Source organism: Pipistrellus kuhlii, unplaced genomic scaffold (assembly GCF_014108245.1).
Source record: "Pipistrellus kuhlii isolate mPipKuh1 unplaced genomic scaffold, mPipKuh1.p scaffold_m20_p_82, whole genome shotgun sequence".
Taxonomy (NCBI): domain Eukaryota; kingdom Metazoa; phylum Chordata; class Mammalia; order Chiroptera; family Vespertilionidae; genus Pipistrellus; species Pipistrellus kuhlii.
In genome coordinates, this window is record NW_023425587.1 from 472,181 (window position 1) to 489,436 (window position 17,256).

The following is a 17,256-nucleotide window of genomic DNA, read 5'->3' on the forward strand; positions in this document are numbered from 1 at the left end:
TGTCATGTTTTATTTCAATCGAAGAAGGGTTAAATTCAAAGTTCGGAAATAGAAGAGATTGTCCAGTAAGTTCGGGAGCGTAACCGCATCCATGGTGACGCTGACAGTTTAGTGGCTCCGGGTCCAGCTGTCGCTCTGCACGTGAGACACGGAGACGCCGTCTTCACGCTTATTCACGGGTCGCGACTGCAACGTGCCAGGGAGCGAGGCCCCCGGGGCTGTTTCCCGACCACAAGTCGGAGCCGAGCCAGCCTCCCGGCCGGCCCCACACGGCCCCCCGGCCTCCAGGGGCTGCAGGGCCGTGGCTGCTCCGTGCAGGGTCCAGCGGCCCCGGCCGGACAGGGGCCAGTCTGTGGCTCTCCGTGTGAGCTTCAGTTCTGACCCAGCCCGCCCCAGTGCCCCGGGGACTGGCCCAGTGCCACGTTCTCATGCCCTTGGGGCCTTCGGGAAAGAACGAGGAGGAAGCGGGGCTGGGCTCAGCCCCCTGCCTGCCGAGGGCACACAGCCCAGCACCTGGCCGTCCGGCAGTGACTCCTTAAAGAGACTGTCGGAGATGCTCAGGGGCCCCGGAGGGCAAGGCCAGGGGGAAGGGCAGAGGTGGGCAGATGGCAGGTGAGCTCCGCTCTGGCCTTGGACCCTGCCTGCCGCCTGGAGCCAGCGCGAGGGTGGGGGTTCACGGGGGTGGGGGGGCCCCCAGAGTTGATGTCACTGCCTGAGGCCAACCTCGAGGCGGTAGGGCCAGCCCAGGAAGGTGGTCGGAGACGACCGTCCCCCAGGCCCCATCATCGCGCTGATGTGGTTGTCGATGTGACGGGAGCGAGACTTTGGGAAAGCAGAACGAAGGGACCAGGTCTCGGAGACACGCAGCCCGGCACACGCCACCTGCTGGCCGCACACCTCACAGACCGAAGGTCAGCTCCCACGGGGACCCTGTGCTGCCGCACAGCGGGTCTCGGAGCAGCGGCCGGAGGAAGCGAGTGCCGGGGAGGCGCCACAGGCCATAGCCGCCGTGCCCGCGCCGCAAGCCTCCACATGGACACCGTGGCCCGGAGAGCAGGCAGGAAGCCCCGTCCCCTGGACACGCCGCCCAGCGCAGGCATCCGAGGTCGAAGCGGTCACATACGTTGTACGTGACTGACCGGCCGCAGCCAGCCCCGCCCTCGTCACAGGTGAAGGCAGTCCGTGGAAATATCTCCTTTCTACAGAGTGAATTTACATTTAAGGTACAAAGTGCAAATACTATGGGTTTTGTTTCTGTTTTTTAATTGCGTTTGGTGAGGGAGCCTCCCACACGTCTCAGCACCGCGGCCCCCGTCGCTCATCCTCGGTTCCTGGGCTGGAAAGGAGACGAGAAAGACGGCGTGAGACCTTCGCAGCCCCCAGCCGTGACGAGGACCCGCCTTCCGGGAGGGAAGCAGTCCTGTCTGCCGACAACCAGGGGAGGCGGTCTTCTAACGGTGTGGCTGTGCGCGGGCCGCCAGGATCCTATGTAATTAGACCCTAATATGCAAATCGACCAAATGGCTAAACGACCAATCGCTATGATGCACACTGACCACCAGGGGGCAGACGCTCAATGCAGGGGCTGCCCCACAGATGGTCAGTGCACTCCCATGGGGGGGCGCTGCTCAGCCAGAACCAGGCTCACAGCTGGTGAGCACAGCAGTATTGACGGGAGCCTCTCCCGCCTCCGCAGAAGCATAAGGAGCAGGGGCAGGTGGGCGGTGAGGAGCAGTGAGCAGGTGGGCGGTGAGGAGCCAGGGGCCTGGACTGTGAGAGGGATGTCTGACTGCCGGCTTAGATCTGATCCCTAGGGGTTTGGGCCTAAGCTGGCAGGCAGACATCTCCCAAGGGGTCCTGGTCAAAACAGAGGCACACTCACCTGTCGATTGGAAGTGCTCTCTGCAGTGCCTTTGGGGACTGTTGGGGGGAAACACAAAGAAGATTTAACAGCTGCACACGCTTCCCAGGTGAATGGCTCAGGGTCCCCTTCAGGGAAGGACCAGTCTCATGTTCGGATGACCCCAACCACTGGCGCACGTGTTTCCATGGCAATGCTGAGCCCATCGGCAAGGAATGTGGGTCCCAGGGTCCTGCTGTGAACACCTCCTCTCACCCTCCCCAACCCCCTGGCCGGGCATGGCCCCGAACTCCCAACGCCGGCCCCGAAGACTGGCCTCGTCCCTGTTTCCCAGGCGTCCTCTCCCCGGCGTGGGTTTTGCCTATTTCCTGTCGTTTTGCCCATTTCAGAGCAGGGAGCACCCCGCCAATCAGACGCGGCAGCGGTTTTACCCCCCCGGCCTTGATTGATTGATTGCTGCCTCCTGGCTTTGAGATTTAAAACGGCCAAGTGCAGCGAGAGGCATTGCCTTTCCACATCCCCTCCTCCCGCGGGCGGGAGGGAACAATCACAGTAACGTGGAAGCACAAAGGCCGGAGAAAATTGCAAAAACACTGAATGCATAACCCGTCGGCAAACGGGCTATTGTTTTCCGTTGCAGGTTTGAGTGATTCGGGACCTGGTAATTGTAACCACTTGGCTTTCTCTGGAATGAAGACTTCGCTGGCCACGTGGGACCGCTGGTTCCAATTTAAAGGCCGTTCGTGAGCCTGGCGATCCGGCCTCAGCCGGCTCGGCGGCTCCACATGGCCGCCTTTTCCTCCGTTTCTCTTAGGACAAGTATCGGTGTCCCTGGTAGGTGGAGGCAGCCCTAGGTTAGGGGCAAGTAACCACAGTGAGAGTTAATCCTCTCAGGGGCTGAGAAGGAGAAGAGCACCTTGCCTTGCAGATGGAAAAGGCAAATTTCATGAAAGACGCCGGGAGCAGCCAGGCCGGCGTGCCTCAGGGGCTGGGCCACAGTTCGATTCCCGGTCAGGGCGCAGGCCCCGGGGGCAGGCTGGATCCCCAGTGGGGGGCGTGCAGGAGGCAGCTGATCAAATGACTCTCTCTCATCACGGGTGTTTCTACCCCTCTCCTTCTCTCCCTTCCTCTCTAAAATCAATAAAAATATATTGAGAAAGAGTCTTCGGTAAAGTTGAATGGCTCATTATTAAAAAAAAAAGAAAAGAAAAGAAAGACATCTGTTGCAATATCTCATTCAAGGCACAGCAGTGAAAACCACCATTTAAATGTACAGCCCTAGCCCGTTTGGCTCAGTGGATAGAGCTTCGGCTGGTGGGCTAAAGGTTTCTAGATTCTATCCCGGCCGGGGGCGTGCAGGAGGCAGCTGGTCAACGATTCTCCCGCATCTCCCTCTCCCTTTCTCTCTGAAATCAATAAAAGTATTATTTTTAAAAAATTAGAATAAAACGTACAAAGAGCAGGGAAATAAAGTTGTCTATGAGGTCTTTCAACACAACAGAATGTCCATGATCACTTCAGTTGGTCTGAAGCAAGGCCCCTCCACTGAGAGAGAAGGCTGTTCCCAGCCCCCCTGCTCCCCCCAGGCCCCCCGGCCCCCCAGCACCCCAGCTTGTCCCCCCCCTCCCCGACCCGGCCCCGGAACAGCCCCGGCGGGAGAGCTGATGTCATCGGGATCGGATGACCCTGATTGCTTCCAGGTGACCTGGCGGCGACGCCCTGAGGCAGCTTGCCTGAAGTGATGCAGCTCGCATGGCAATTGGGTGAAAAGACCATTTGGTCCAAACTGGATAATTCCTGATCGCTGCGTCTCTCCCCAATGGTCACTTTGGGGAATCACGAGGCCATGATGTAATCTTTTGTGACTTTCCCCGAATTCCTCAGAAATGGGCTCTTTTTTGGCTGTATCATTTCCTAATCGTCCGTAGTTCATCCCCCCCCCCCCCACTTTTGCATTTTTTATCACAGTGAAAGTTTAGATCAAACTTTCCAATAATTTATTTATATCTGTTTCGGTAATTGAAATGCAAAATCTTGTGTCGCTGCTTAAAATCGGTGTGATTCGAGGGCTGTAACTGGAGAGCCCCTGCCGGCCTGGCTCAGGGGTTGGAGTGTCTGCCCACAAACAAAGAGTCCGGACCTGGGTTTGATCCCGTTGTGTGGGAGGCAACCAATCCAGAGGTCTCTCTCACATCAATGTTTCTCCCTCCCCCCCAACTCGGTTCCTTCTTTCCTCTCTCTCTCTGAAAATCAATGGAAAAAAGAATATCCTTGGGTGAGAATTAAATAAACAAACAAAAAGTACATGCGACCAGACAGTGGTGTGGGGAGCCCGTTTGTAGTGGAAGTCAGCACGGCGTGTGAGGGATTCAGGTAAGGTGACCAGATGTCCCAATTTTTAACAATTTGTCCCGTGTCCCATGGCATCAAAAAAGTCCCGATTTTTTTTTAAGAATCTTTCCAAAAATCAGGACTTTTTTAAAACGCTGCGGGACGCGGGACAAATTGTTAAAAATTGGGACGTCTGGTCACCTTAACCTCAGGACAGCCGCGGACGCCCAGGCCCGGGGGTGGGGGACAGGAGGGGAAGGGGGGGAGGGCGGGGGGGGGCTTACTGTGCCGCTTCCTGGCGCCGGGCCTGCGCTCCTCCTTGGTCACGCCCAGGCAGCCCATCAGCTCGGGCAGGGCCAGGGCCTTGTCATTGTTGAGGTCGCAGTACTCCACGAACTTCTTCACGCACTTCTTGGGCTTGGACTTCTTCCGCAGGAGCCGCTTCAAGGGCTTCAGCTCCTTCTTGCCCACGTCGCCGCTGGCATTCTTGTCCAGCAGCTTGAAGTACCAGTGCACCACCCTCTCCTCCAGCGTGTGGCTGGGGTCGGGCTCGGACAGCCTGGGGGACACCCGGGGGGCAGTCGGGGAGCCGCCGGGCCGCCAGCCGCCCTCGTCCCCCTCCCTCCCTGTGCCGTCCCGGCCCGGCCTGAGCCGCACCTCCAACCCCTGAAGCCCTTTCCCGCCCGGGGAGGGCCCCCTGGCACCCGCGCTCCGGCCCCGGGTGAGTGGCCGGCTCTCCCGCGAGGGCTGGGTGTGGACGAGGGGCCAGTTTCCTCGGTTACCGGCTCCCGCCCGGCTCCCGCCCCGCGTCACCCACCGTACCTGCCGGGGGAGGAGGGGTCGGAGACGGCGTGCACCATGTCGGTGGACAGGGCGTCCAGCACACTCGTGAGGAATTCATTCTTCTTGGCACCAGGACAGCCTGCAACAAGGATGCTGTTCCTTTGCTCTCAGACCCACAGACTCACAGACCCACAGACCTCAGATCTCAGACTCACAGACCCACAGACTCAGACGCACAGACTCACAGACTCACAGACCCACAGACTCAGACGCACAGACTCACAGACCCACAGACTCACAGACTCACAGACCCACAGACCCACAGACCTCAGATCTCAGACTCACAGACTCACAGACCCACAGATTCACAGACCCACAGACTCACAGACTCACAGACCCACAGACCCACAGACCTCAGATCTCAGACTCACAGACTCACAGACTCAGATGCACAGACTCACAGACTCACAGACTCACAGACCCACAGACTCACAGACCCACAGACCCACAGACTCAGACGCACAGACTCACAGACCCACAGACCCACAGACCCACAGACTCACAGACTCACAGACCCACAGACCCACAGACTCACAGACTCACAGACCCACAGACCCACAGACCTCAGATCTCAGACTCACAGACTCACAGACTCAGATGCACAGACTCACAGACTCACAGACTCACAGACCCACAGACTCACAGACCCACAGACCCACAGACTCAGACGCACAGACTCACAGACCCACAGACCCACAGACCCACAGACTCACAGACTCACAGACCCACAGACCCACAGACTCACAGACTCACAGATTCACAGACCCACAGACCCACAGACTCACAGACTCACAGACCCACAGACCCACAGACGCACAGACTCACAGACTCACAGACCCACAGACTCACAGACCCACAGACCCACAGACTCAGACCCACAGACCCACAGACTCACAGACTCACAGACCCACAGACCCACAGACCTCAGATCTCAGACTCACAGACTCACAGACTCAGATGCACAGACTCACAGACTCACAGACCCACAGACCCACAGACTCACAGACCCACAGACCCACAGACTCAGACGCACAGACTCACAGACCCACAGACCCACAGACCCACAGACTCACAGACTCACAGACCCACAGACCCACAGACTCACAGACTCACAGATTCACAGACCCACAGACCCACAGACTCACAGACTCACAGACCCACAGACCCACAGACTCACAGACTCACAGACCCACAGACTCACAGACTCACAGACTCACAGACCCACAGACTCTCAGACTCAGAATCACAGACTCACAGAGTCACTGACCCACAGACTCACAGCCTCACAGATCTCAGACTCACAGACTCACAGACTCACAGACCCACAGATTCACAGATCCACAGACTCACAGACTCAGACACACAGACTCACAGACCCACAGACTCACAGACTCACAGACTCACAGACTCACAGACGCACAGACGCACAGACGCACAGACTCACAGACTCACAGACTCACAGACTCACAGATTCAGACCCACAGACCCACAGACTCACAGACCCACAGACTCACGGACTCACAGACTCACAGACTCACAGATGCACAGACTCACAGACTCTCAGACTCACAGATGCACAGACACACAGACTTACAGACTCAGACTCACAGAGTCACTGACCCACAGACTCACAGCCTCACAGCCTCACAGACCTACAGACTCACAGACGCACAGAGTCACAGGCCTACAGGCCCACAGAGCTCAGAGCTCAGAGCTCAGCTCACAGGCCTTTCCCGTGGCCGGAAGTGGCACCGCTTACTCCCTGAGGGCGTGTTGGGCTCATGGGATCCCTCAGGAGAGGCACCAACTGGCCCTCGTCAACACCGCGGACCCAGGTTTCCTGTTACCCTTAATCTAGTCCCCGGAGCCACAGATTCGAGACCGCTTCCCACCGGCTTCCACGTCACTAAATGCCCGGAAAACAGAGGGACCTGGAGCCGGGGCCGCGGAGAGAGCTCAGGCCCGGAGGGGAAGGGGGCGGCGGCGGCAGAGCAGCCCACAGCCCGGCAGAGTGACGTTTGCAGGAATAATTCTCATCAGCTCCCCCGGCGGGAAGGAGGAGTCTGGAGGCGGCAGGTGTGTCCCACAACCGGGGCCCCGGGACCTCCTGTGACGGCCCAGCTCCCTCTCACGGGGACGTGGCCATTGTCAGGACAATTCCTCTCCTGAGCACACCCTACCCCACAGCTCCAAGTCCATTCCCTGTGGGCAGGAAGCTATGTGGCCGCTGACCCCAGGTACCTTCCCCAGGCGAGCGCAGGTGTGTCCGGGGCAGGTGTGTCTCAGGGCAGGTGTGTCCAGGGCAGGTGTGTCTCAGGGCAGGTGTGTCCGGGGCAGGTGTGTCTCAGGGCAGGTGTGTCCGGGGCAGGTGTGTCTGGGGCAGATGTGTCTCAGGGCAGGTGTGTCTCAGGGCAGGTGTGTCCGGGGCAGGTGTGTCTCAGGGCAGGTGTGTCCGGGGCAGGTGTGTCTCAGGGCAGGTGTGTCCAGGGCAGGTGTGTCTCAGGGCAGGTGTGTCCGGGGCAGGTGTGTCCAGGGCAGGTGTGTCTCAGGGCAGGTGTGTCCGGGACAGGTGTGTCTCAGGGCAGGTGTGTCTCAGGGCAGGTGTGTCCGGGGCAGGTGTGTCTCAGGGCAGGTGTGTCCGGGGCAGGTGTGTCTGGGGCAGATGTGTCTCAGGGCAGGTGTGTCTCAGGGCAGGTGTGTCCGGGGCAGGTGAGTCTCAGGGCAGGTGTGTCCGGGCAGGTGTGTCTCAGGGCAGGTGTGTCCGCGGCAGGTGTGTCTCAGGGCAGGTGTGTCCGGGGCAGGTGTGTCCGGGGCAGATGTGTCTCAGGGCAGGTGTGTCCGGGGCAGGTGTGTCTTAGGGCAGGTGTGTCTCAGGGCAGGTGTGTCCGGGGCAGGTGTGTCTCAGGGCAGGTGTGTCCGGGGCAGGTGTGTCCGGGGCAGATGTGTCTCAGGGCAGGTGTGTCTTAGGGCAGGTGTGTCCGGGGCAGGTGTGTCTCAGGGCAGGTGTGTCTCAGGGCAGGTGTGTCCGGGGCAGGTGTGTCCGGGGCAGATGTGTCTCAGGGCAGGTGTGTCTCAGGGCAGGTGTGTCCGGGGCAGGTGTGTCCGGGGCAGGTGTGTCCGGGGCAGGTGTGTCTCAGGGCAGGTGTGTCCGGGGCAGGTGTGTCCGGGGCAGGTGTGTCTCAGGGCAGGTGTGTCCGGGGCAGGTGTGTCTCAGGGACCTGCCTGAGACCCTGCACTGTGCCCATCGGAAGACGCATCACCAGGACGTCTGGTTTAGGAACAAGCCCTGGCTTTCACCGATGTCTGTGAGCAGGCAAGTGTGCACACGGCGTCCGGCCTGTGAGCCAGCCCTGCCTCAGGCGTCGGGGGGAAGCAGCAGGGGGAGCAGGCGCGGCCCCGTGAGCCAGCCTGTGCCTGGGGAGGTGAGACTCAGGGTGAGAGTCAGGGCCGCCCGCTCCGGCTCCTGGAAGCCGCCTCTTCCCAAGGATGGAGGACGGCGTGAATGAGGACTTGCTGCTCCTTATAGGGAAACCCTAACCCCGTGGTCGGCAAACCTTGGCTTGAGAGCCACGTGCGGCTCTTTGGCCCCTTCAGTGTGGCTCTTCCACAAAATACCACGGCCTGGGCGAGACTGTTTTGAAGAAGTGGCGTTAGAAGAAGTTTGAGTTTTAAAAATTTATCTCTCAAAAGAAATTTCAGTCGTTGTCCTGTTGATAGTTGGCTCTGTTGATGGATGAGCTTGCCGACCACTGGCCTCACGAGTGAGGAAGCCCGGTGCCTCCAGCCACGCAGCCAGCAGCGGCACGCGTGTTCTGCCCTGGTCCGTGTGACAAGAGGGAAGGTCCGGCGCCTCTGGTATGACATCCCGTCAGCACCGTGCCATCATCCGCACACTGAGGAAAAACTAGCGCGGCCCCTGTAACTGGTCGTCATTTGTTCTTGTTTATTGTGAATGAGTAATTTCCACTATTTGCCCCCAAGGTTTCTCCAGTTTCTCCTCATTTTCTTAAAAATCAGGAAAAAATTAGCTGAACTAAATTTCCTAATAGAAACCTCACTAAGACCTCTGCCAAGTGCAGGCAGCTCCTGAGTTCAGTTCTCGCTGTTCCCGTGCCTCCTGCACCCTCTCAGCATCCCGTCAACGTTGCTCTGAAGAAGCAGCCAGTCCTACTACCGTGTTTCCCCAAAAATAAGACATCCCCCGAAAATAAGACCCTGCGCAACTTTGGGAGAAAAAATTAATATAAGACACTGTCTTATTTTCAGGGAAACAGGGTAGAAGGCTCGTCTCAGCCTGCTCCTCTGGGCCGGCCGGCCGGCCCGCGATCGGACCGCCCCTCGGGGTGCCCGGGCCCCCAGTCTCAGCTGAAATGTCTGGGTTTGCGTTTTTACCCGTAGCACCCTTTTCTCTGCAATGCTGGATGTAGTGTTCTATTTATCCGCCCTTTTTCCTATAAAAGGCAATTTTCTCCTAAGGGACTGTCATTCCACAAACTTAACTGCACATTTCACCACCCATGGTCATAAGACGTGAAACAGTGTTGCCCTCTCTCCAAGCATTGCTCTCTCGATCGGCCCCTCTGCCGGGACCCGGCGCAGACTTTGACATAGCTACGTTCTTGCCATAGTAACGTCTCACGTCATCGGAGAGCGCTAAACAGCAAACACGCATTTCATACCCACGCTCACACACGGCCCACCTGACCTCATCTGTCACCTGTCCTTACCTGTCACCTGTTCTCACCTGTCACCTGTCCTCACCTGTCACCTGACCTCACCTGTCACCTGTTCTCACCTGTCACCTGACCTCACCTGTCACCTGAACTCACCTGCACACCTGTCCTACCTGCACACCTGACCACATCTGTCACCTATTCTCACCTGTCACCTGACCTCACCTGCCACCTGACCTCACCTGTCACCTGTTCTCACTTGTCACCTGTCCTCACCTGTCACCTGACCTCACCTGTCACCTGACCTCACCTGCCACCTGACCTCACCTGTCACCTGACCTCATCTGTCACCTGTCCTCACCTGTCACCTGTTCTCACCTGTCACCTGTCCTCACCTGTCACCTGACCTCACCTGTCACCTGTTCTCACCTGTCACCTGACCTCACCTGTCACCTGAACTCACCTGCACACCTGTCCTACCTGCACACCTGACCACATCTGTCACCTATTCTCACCTGTCACCTGACCTCACCTGCCACCTGACCTCACCTGTCACTTGTTCTCACTTGTCACCTGTCCTCACCTGTCACCTGACCTCACCTGTCACCTGACCTCATCTGCACACCTGTCCTACCTGCACACCTGACCACACCTGTCACCTGTCCTCACCTGTTACCTGACCTCACCTGTCACCTGTCCTCACCTGCATACCTGTCCTCACCTGTCACCTGACCTCACCTGTCACCTGACCTCACCTGCACACCTGTCCTACCTGCACACCTGACCACACCTGTCACCTGTCCTCACCTGTTACCTGACCTCACCTATCACCTGACCTCACCTGTCACCTGTCCTCACCTATCACCTGACCTCACCTATCACCTGTCCTACCTGCACACCTGACCTCACCTGTCACCTGTCCTACCTGCACACCTGACCACACCTGTCACCTGACCTCACCTGTCACCTGACCTCACCTGCACACCTGTCCTACCTGCACACCTGTCCTACCTGCACACCTGTCCTCACCTGTACACATGTGGTCCTGGACGTTACCAGGGAGGCAGGCACCAGGGAGGCAGGACCCAGGAAGCCCTCCAGGTGTGGCTGGAAGCCCTGGGCACACGGCAGAGCACCTACTGTCTCAATCTCCGGGACGAGAGGGCCACCTGCCTAACCTAAGGCTCCCTCTGGCTCAGCTACCACTCAGCAGCCCCGTGTCTACGAACACGGCATTTTATCTGACGAGGAAGTCACCGAGCGACACGTTTAGCGGGCGAAACATTGGCTCCTCCTGTGTGTGAGGGAGCTCGAAGGCCGAGCCCAGTGCCGACAGGTGAACGCGGGCTCTGCAGGGCCGGGCGGCCCTCGGCACCGGCGCTGGGTCCGCCGGGATCCCCTGTGGAGAGCAGCGGAGCCTCCGTGGGGTGGGCCTCGCTTCACGGCGCTGGACGGCGCTGAAGCCGGACGGAAACCCAGGGTGCTCGGGGGGCCTGGAGCAGGCAGACCGCGTGCGCGCGCGCATGTGTGTGCGTGTATATGTCTGTGCGCGTGTCCGTGCGCGTGTGCATGTCCGCCGTCACTGCCGTGAGAAGGACCAGCGGCTGTGCGGCTGGCAGGCCGCTGCTCTGCCCGAGAACAGCCGATCCCGTGTTATTCCAGGGCGGCCTGGCTTTCCCTAATAAGGACGCTCGTCTCCGAAGAATCCCAAGGAGGCAGCGGCCACCATGGGGCACTCACTCCGAACCCTGAGGCAGCGGAAGCTGCAGGCTGAGCCCTGAGCCTGCACCGGCCTCTGGTTTGTGACTGAGGCCTGGGAGGCAGGGGCAGCGTCTGGGTGACAGCGCCCCAGTCTCCCCCGGGGGCGGCGGCGGAGGGGGGTGCAGGGCAGGCCGGTGGGTTCAGCTGGGACAGGCCTCCCACAGCACCCTCCCTGGGTGCTCTCTCTGAAGGCCCGTCTGACACTCAGACTGCAGCCCTGACAGCCCGGCCGGCCTCTGGTCGGGCCAGGCATCGCCCTCTGCTCCGGGTTCCATGGTGAGCGCTCCCGCCGCTCGCCGCGGACACGGCGTTCGGGGACCCCCTCACGGCAGCTGGAGGCAGGGGCAGTGCCGTCCCCTCTGACCAAAAGCAGGGAGATGCTGGGCCCCGTCGGACAGAGGCAGACCGAGACGTGGGCGAGACCCAAAAGCGTTCTGGTGGGCCTCCCGGGCGCAGGGCACAGGCCGGAGCCGCTGTTTCCCGTGAGAAAACTGTCCTCCCCCAAATGCCGACCGACCGGGCCGGGGGTTCCCCTTCACTCACGCTTCTGGCCGTCCAGAGATCTCCCCAGCCCCCGCGCAGCACAGAGGCCTCAGACCTGCTCGCCTGCGCAAGGACGGTTCCCAGACCGGCCCGGCCGCAGCAGCCGCGCCCGCCCTCGGCCCACACGGCGCAGGCCCTGAAGGCGGACAGACGCTCTCGGACAGACACTGCTCACGGGGCCCGGCGCCACACACAGCACCACGTGGAACGCCGGGGTCTTTTTTAAGATGACGAGGAAAAGGGTTTAAAAATAAACTGGCGATACATACGTATCTGCCAACGGTGAATCTAAAAACCAAAATAAACCAACAAAGAATCTAAAGAACAAAATAAACTGATGAATGAACCTGAACCAGAGGCGTGAACACACGGAACAGACTGACAGACCTCAGAGGGCGGGTGGGGGAGATAACCAAAGACCTTGTGTGTGCGTGCGTGTGTGCGTCTGTGTGTGTGCGTGTGCGTGTGCGTGTGCCTGTGTATGCGTGTGTGTGCCTGTGTGCATGACCTGTGCTGCTGGTGGAGGGCGGTGGGGACAGGCGGCACCTGTAACACCCCCAGTGCAGGCTCCTCCAAAGGCCTTCAGACAACACGGACGGCCGCGCTCTCTTCTGCAGAAGCGATCCCGAGGCTCAGGGGGAGGGGCAAGCCGGCACCTTCTGAGGAGGACAGACGTGGCTGCCCCTCGGACAGAGTCTCCACCACCGACACCAGCTCCGCCCTCCCTACCGCCAGCAGGCCCCTGGGGGGGGGGGGCGATGGGGCCGGCTGCCTGAGGGAACCCCCGCGCCCTGTTCTGTCTCTCCCCCAGAAGCTCTGAGTGTGGATTCTCCCCGCCCCTGTGCCCACTCACCCTGCAGCGGGCGGCCCCGGAAGAGGTCCCGGGCTTTGGTGGGGTGCGCCCTGGCCGTGTGGTCACATTTCGGCTGCTCGTACCTACGAGGGGGGAGGGCGGTCAGTGGGGTCAGGGCCCTGACGGGGTTTCTTCCCTTCCTCCCTGTCCCCGAGCAGGACCCCGCAGCCCGTTAGGGTGAGGGGGCCGAGGGGCGGGGGGCAGGGAGGGAGTGGGGAGGGTGCAGCGAGAAGGGCAGAGCAGTAAGTGCTGGCTGACACCCCAGCTTACAGGCCTGTGTCTGGGCCCGGCCCGGCCCTGACCCGTCCTTCCGAGCAGGAGCCGTGGGCACGGGTTTCCTGGCCGGAAAGCCCTGGGCGTGTGACACGCTGGCTCCCCCTCTCCCGCAGGCTCACCTGGTGGAGGTGCCGGGGATGGGCCGGCCCGTGTCCACCAGCACGCACCAGCAGTAGCCGGTGCTGGGGTGGCACTGCACCGGCTTGTAGAGGCCGCCGTGCGCGCACTCGGGGATCACCACGTCCTCGCTGCGCGGCTGCCGCGCCTCCTCCAGCGCCGACTGCTGCTCCTGGTCGCACGAGGACGCTGGGGGCGGGGGGCGGGGTGAGGGCAGGATGGACACGCAGCCCGCACACCCCGTACACACGCCGCACACGGCCCCCCACTCGCTTCCACACGCCCAGCACACACCCTGTACACACTCTGTACACACACTGCACACACTCCACGGGCAGCCCATACATGCCCCAAACACGCCCCACACACGCTGCGCACGACTCCACACAACCCACACACAGCCCCTCACGCCCCGTACAAGCCCCATATACACGCTGCACAATGTCCCCACCCACACCCCACACGCCCCATATACACTGCGCCACACACCCCGCCTACAGGCCTGCACATGGCCACCCCACACACCCCGAACACAGCCCCACACACGCCACATACACATGCCAAACACAGCCCTGTATATGCCCCATACACATGCCACATATGGCCCTGCTCATGCTCCCCCACACCCCACACATGCCCCACACAGAGACATGCACACGGCCTACACACACCCCGCACACGGCCCCGCACACGGATGCGGACAGCTGGGGCACATGTGGAAACTTGACTACACAGAAACCCTCCTGGAGCAGGTCCCTCACACAGACTCCCCCTCCACATGGTCACATAATGCAACATGCTTAATATACAGAAGGTAACATGTTACACATGCTGTGTAAAAGACTCTGCACTGTGCACAAGTGCACACACTCACTCCCCCACCCCTCCCCCTCCTCTTCTCTTCCCCTCCTCCCCCTCCTCCCCCTCCTCTCCCTCCTCCCCCTCTCCCTCCTTCCCTTTCTCCTCCCCTCCTCCTCCCCCTCCTCCCCCCTCCCCCTCCTCCCCCTCCTCCTCCCCTCCTCCCCCTCCTCCTCCCCCTCCTCCCCCTCCTCCTCCCCCTCCTCTCCCTCCTCCTCCCCCTCCTCCCCTTCCTCCCCCTCTTTCCCCCTCCTTCCCCTCCCCCTCCCCCTCTCCCTTTTCCTCCTCCTCCCTCTCCTCCCCCTTCTTTTCCTCCTCCCCCCTCCTCCCCCCCCTCCCCCTCCTCCTCCTCTTCCTCCCCCTCGCCCTCCCCCTCCTCCTCCTCCCCGGGGAGAAGGTGGTTGGCCTGCATCCTGTGGGCTTTGGTGGCTGCTGGGAGGCGGGGAGGCATCCACTGGGGGGACCCGTCCTGCTGAGGGGACCCGCCCCACGTCCAATGCCCCGTGTCCTCTGCTGTGATAAGTAAGTCGCGAAGAAATGGCTCAAACAGGAGCTGCAGGCTGAGCCCTGCGGCCGGCCCTGCGGTCAGCAGCCCCAGGAGGCCGGCACAGCCATGGCCTCTCAGCCACCTCCTGCTGCCTGCGGCTCAGCCCTCCTGTGGGCGGGCGCTCAAACACGGCGGACTCTAAATATTTACCTTGTGCCGCCCCCAAGGCCGGGACACGGGCGTCTGGCACCCCGCGCCTCGCCTAATAAGGCAGCGCTGGCCCGCCTGCAGCTGTCCTGCGCCCAGACGCCCTGAGGAGCAGGCGATGGCGGGAGCAGGAGCCGCGCCCCCGCCCCGCCCCGCCCCCCCGGACGCTGGAGCCTGAGGCCGGCTGTGTGACCCACGGAGGTCAGGGCGGGTTGGGCTGGGCGAGGAGGGTCCACCTGCCTGCTGTCAGGTGGCCTCACACAGATCCCCCTGAAACAGGGCCCAGGAGCGAGAGCCCCCCTTCCCCAGCGGAGGCAGGAGCCACCCCATAACTTCACTCCTTCCTGGTGTCCGGCCCCCAGGTCCCGCCCGCTTCCCGTCCCGCGAACGGAGGCAGCCCCGGGCTGGCGGCCGCAGAGCGCGGCCCCGGAAGCAGCGGGGCCGTTCCTGACAGAGCGGCTCAGGCTCAGGCCCAGCCGTGGCCGCCGTGGCCTTCGTGGCGTTCCTGGAAACCGTGGAAAACGCAGGCTCAGGGGAACCTGCAGGGGAACGTGCACAGCAGCCCCCGCCACCATCGCCCGGCGTGGAGGCAGCGAGGCCCCTCAGGGACAGACCGCGGGCGGCGGCCCTCATCACGGGATGGACTCGGCGATGAGAGAAATGGGCCAACGTGCCAGGACAAGACCGGGAGGAGCCGAGCTGGTGTGGCTCAGTGGGTAGAGCGTCCGCCTGCAGACAGAAGGCCCCAGGTTGGATTCCTGGTCGGGCACTTGCCCGGGTTGTGGGCTGGATCCCCAGTGGGGGGAGTGCAGGAGGCAGCCGGTCTGGTTTTCTCTCATCCCATCTCTCTCCCTTCCTCTCTGAAATCAATAAAAAAATAAATAAACAATAGCGGGAAGCAGGTGCAGCCCAGTTAGAGAACCACAGTTTGGACACTGACGTCTAAGAATTCCATCTGGGAAAACGCCCTTCCAGCTAGGAAGACGGGAAAGTCAGCACATTTTTAGGTTAAAATTTTCGCAGAATTCGCTTTTTCAGTCCACATTTAAAAGGAGCTATTTGTGTTCTTTTTTCCCTATTTTAATCTCTTTAAATGACCAAAACTTCATAACCTGAGAGTCTTGCTAGTATTTGATGTTTTTGCAAGGCTGCGTTTAAAACATGAGGTTAAAAACAGGGGAGATAAGGTTTTAAAACTTAGAAACCCACAAAGCACACAGCATCGGCTGACCTTCCCCGGGGAATGCTGTTTGCCAGGACTGAGCGCAGAAGCAGGAGATGACGATCTCTTGGCGCTGAGCTTAACGTGCAATAAACCGGAGCCGCCCTCGCGGGCAGGCAGAGCCCGTAAAGCCGGAACATCGCGGGCAGGAGGCGGTGGGAGGCCGGGTCGGGCTCTGGGCGGGAACGGGGAGGGGAGAATCCTTTATCTCAGGGAAGGGGGTCGGGCAGAACATCACAGGCAGAGCACTCGGAAGATCGGCCGCGCGGCCCCACACAGGACGTGGGAGAGCCACGGCCGAGACAGAAAGCAGATGTGCTAGTGCAGTGGTCGGCAAACTCCTTAGTCCACAGAGCCAACTATCAACAGCACAACAATTGAAATTCCTTTTGAGAGCCCCCCAGATCAGAGCTGATGTGACAAAGGCAGCAGGGGAGCACCAGCATGTTGTCCTCAACACGGAAAAGCCAGTGCCTCAGTTTACCCAGAGCCGGCAGAGGGTGCTTGGCGAGAACCCCACGCTGCCCACAGCCCCTGGACGGTGGCCCCGCAGCCCGATCCCCACCTCCCTCCGTCGCTGCATTGACGCCTGGGGTACACCAGCGTCCGCGTGTCGGGGTGCAGACTCGACTGAGAAATGGGGCCACACTAACGGGGCCCCTGACTCAGAAGCTGGACAGGCCGGCGCCGTCCGTGCAGAGCTCGCCCCGCTGCCCCCGCCCCCCCGCCCAGGCCTGTGCGGGAGCCCCCGCCCGGGGACCTGCCCCCTCAGTCACTGAGCAGCCACAGCTCCCACGAGGTCCCTGCAGGGCCCCCACCTTCACGTGCTCCGGGCACGTGGCCGGGCCATGGGGTAGACAGTGCCCACGCAGGGATCAAACCACTCTGTGTCCCAGGCGTAGACAAGACGTGTGAACGTCACACATACACGGGTCACACACATACGGGTCACACGTACACAGGCCACACACACACGGGTCACACACACAGGTCACACGTACATGGGTCACACGTACACAGGTCACACATACACGGGTCACACGTACACAGGTCACACATACACGGGTCACACGTACACGGGCCACACATACACGGGTCACACATACACGGGTCACACATACATGGGTCACACATACACAGGCCACACATACACGGGTCACACGCACACGGGTCACATGTACACGGGTCACATACACTGGTCACACGCACACGGGTCACATGCAC

At 60.8% G+C, this 17,256-nt stretch overlaps 1 protein-coding gene across 3 annotated transcripts in view; it reads right to left on the reverse strand.

Moving 5' to 3' along the window:
- Window positions 1–225: 225 nt before the first annotated feature.
- SMOC2 (SPARC related modular calcium binding 2) overlaps window positions 226–17,256 on the reverse strand; it is a 46,715-nt gene continuing 29,684 nt past the window's right edge. For 2 of the 3 annotated variants that reach the window (XM_045577096.1, XM_036425540.2), the window contains exons 8-13: window positions 13,261–13,447; window positions 12,866–12,948; window positions 5,015–5,114; window positions 4,477–4,751; window positions 1,883–1,920; window positions 226–1,336 (exon numbers count right to left, since the gene is read on the reverse strand). In XM_045577096.1, coding sequence (XP_045433052.1) covers window positions 1,319–1,336; window positions 1,883–1,920; window positions 4,477–4,751; window positions 5,015–5,114; window positions 12,866–12,948; window positions 13,261–13,447 — 701 coding nt within the window. In that variant the 3' untranslated portion in view covers window positions 226–1,318. The remainder of the gene's footprint in view (window positions 1,337–1,882; window positions 1,921–4,476; window positions 4,752–5,014; window positions 5,115–12,865; window positions 12,949–13,260; window positions 13,448–17,256) is intronic. The other variant, XM_045577097.1, reaches the window with a different exon arrangement.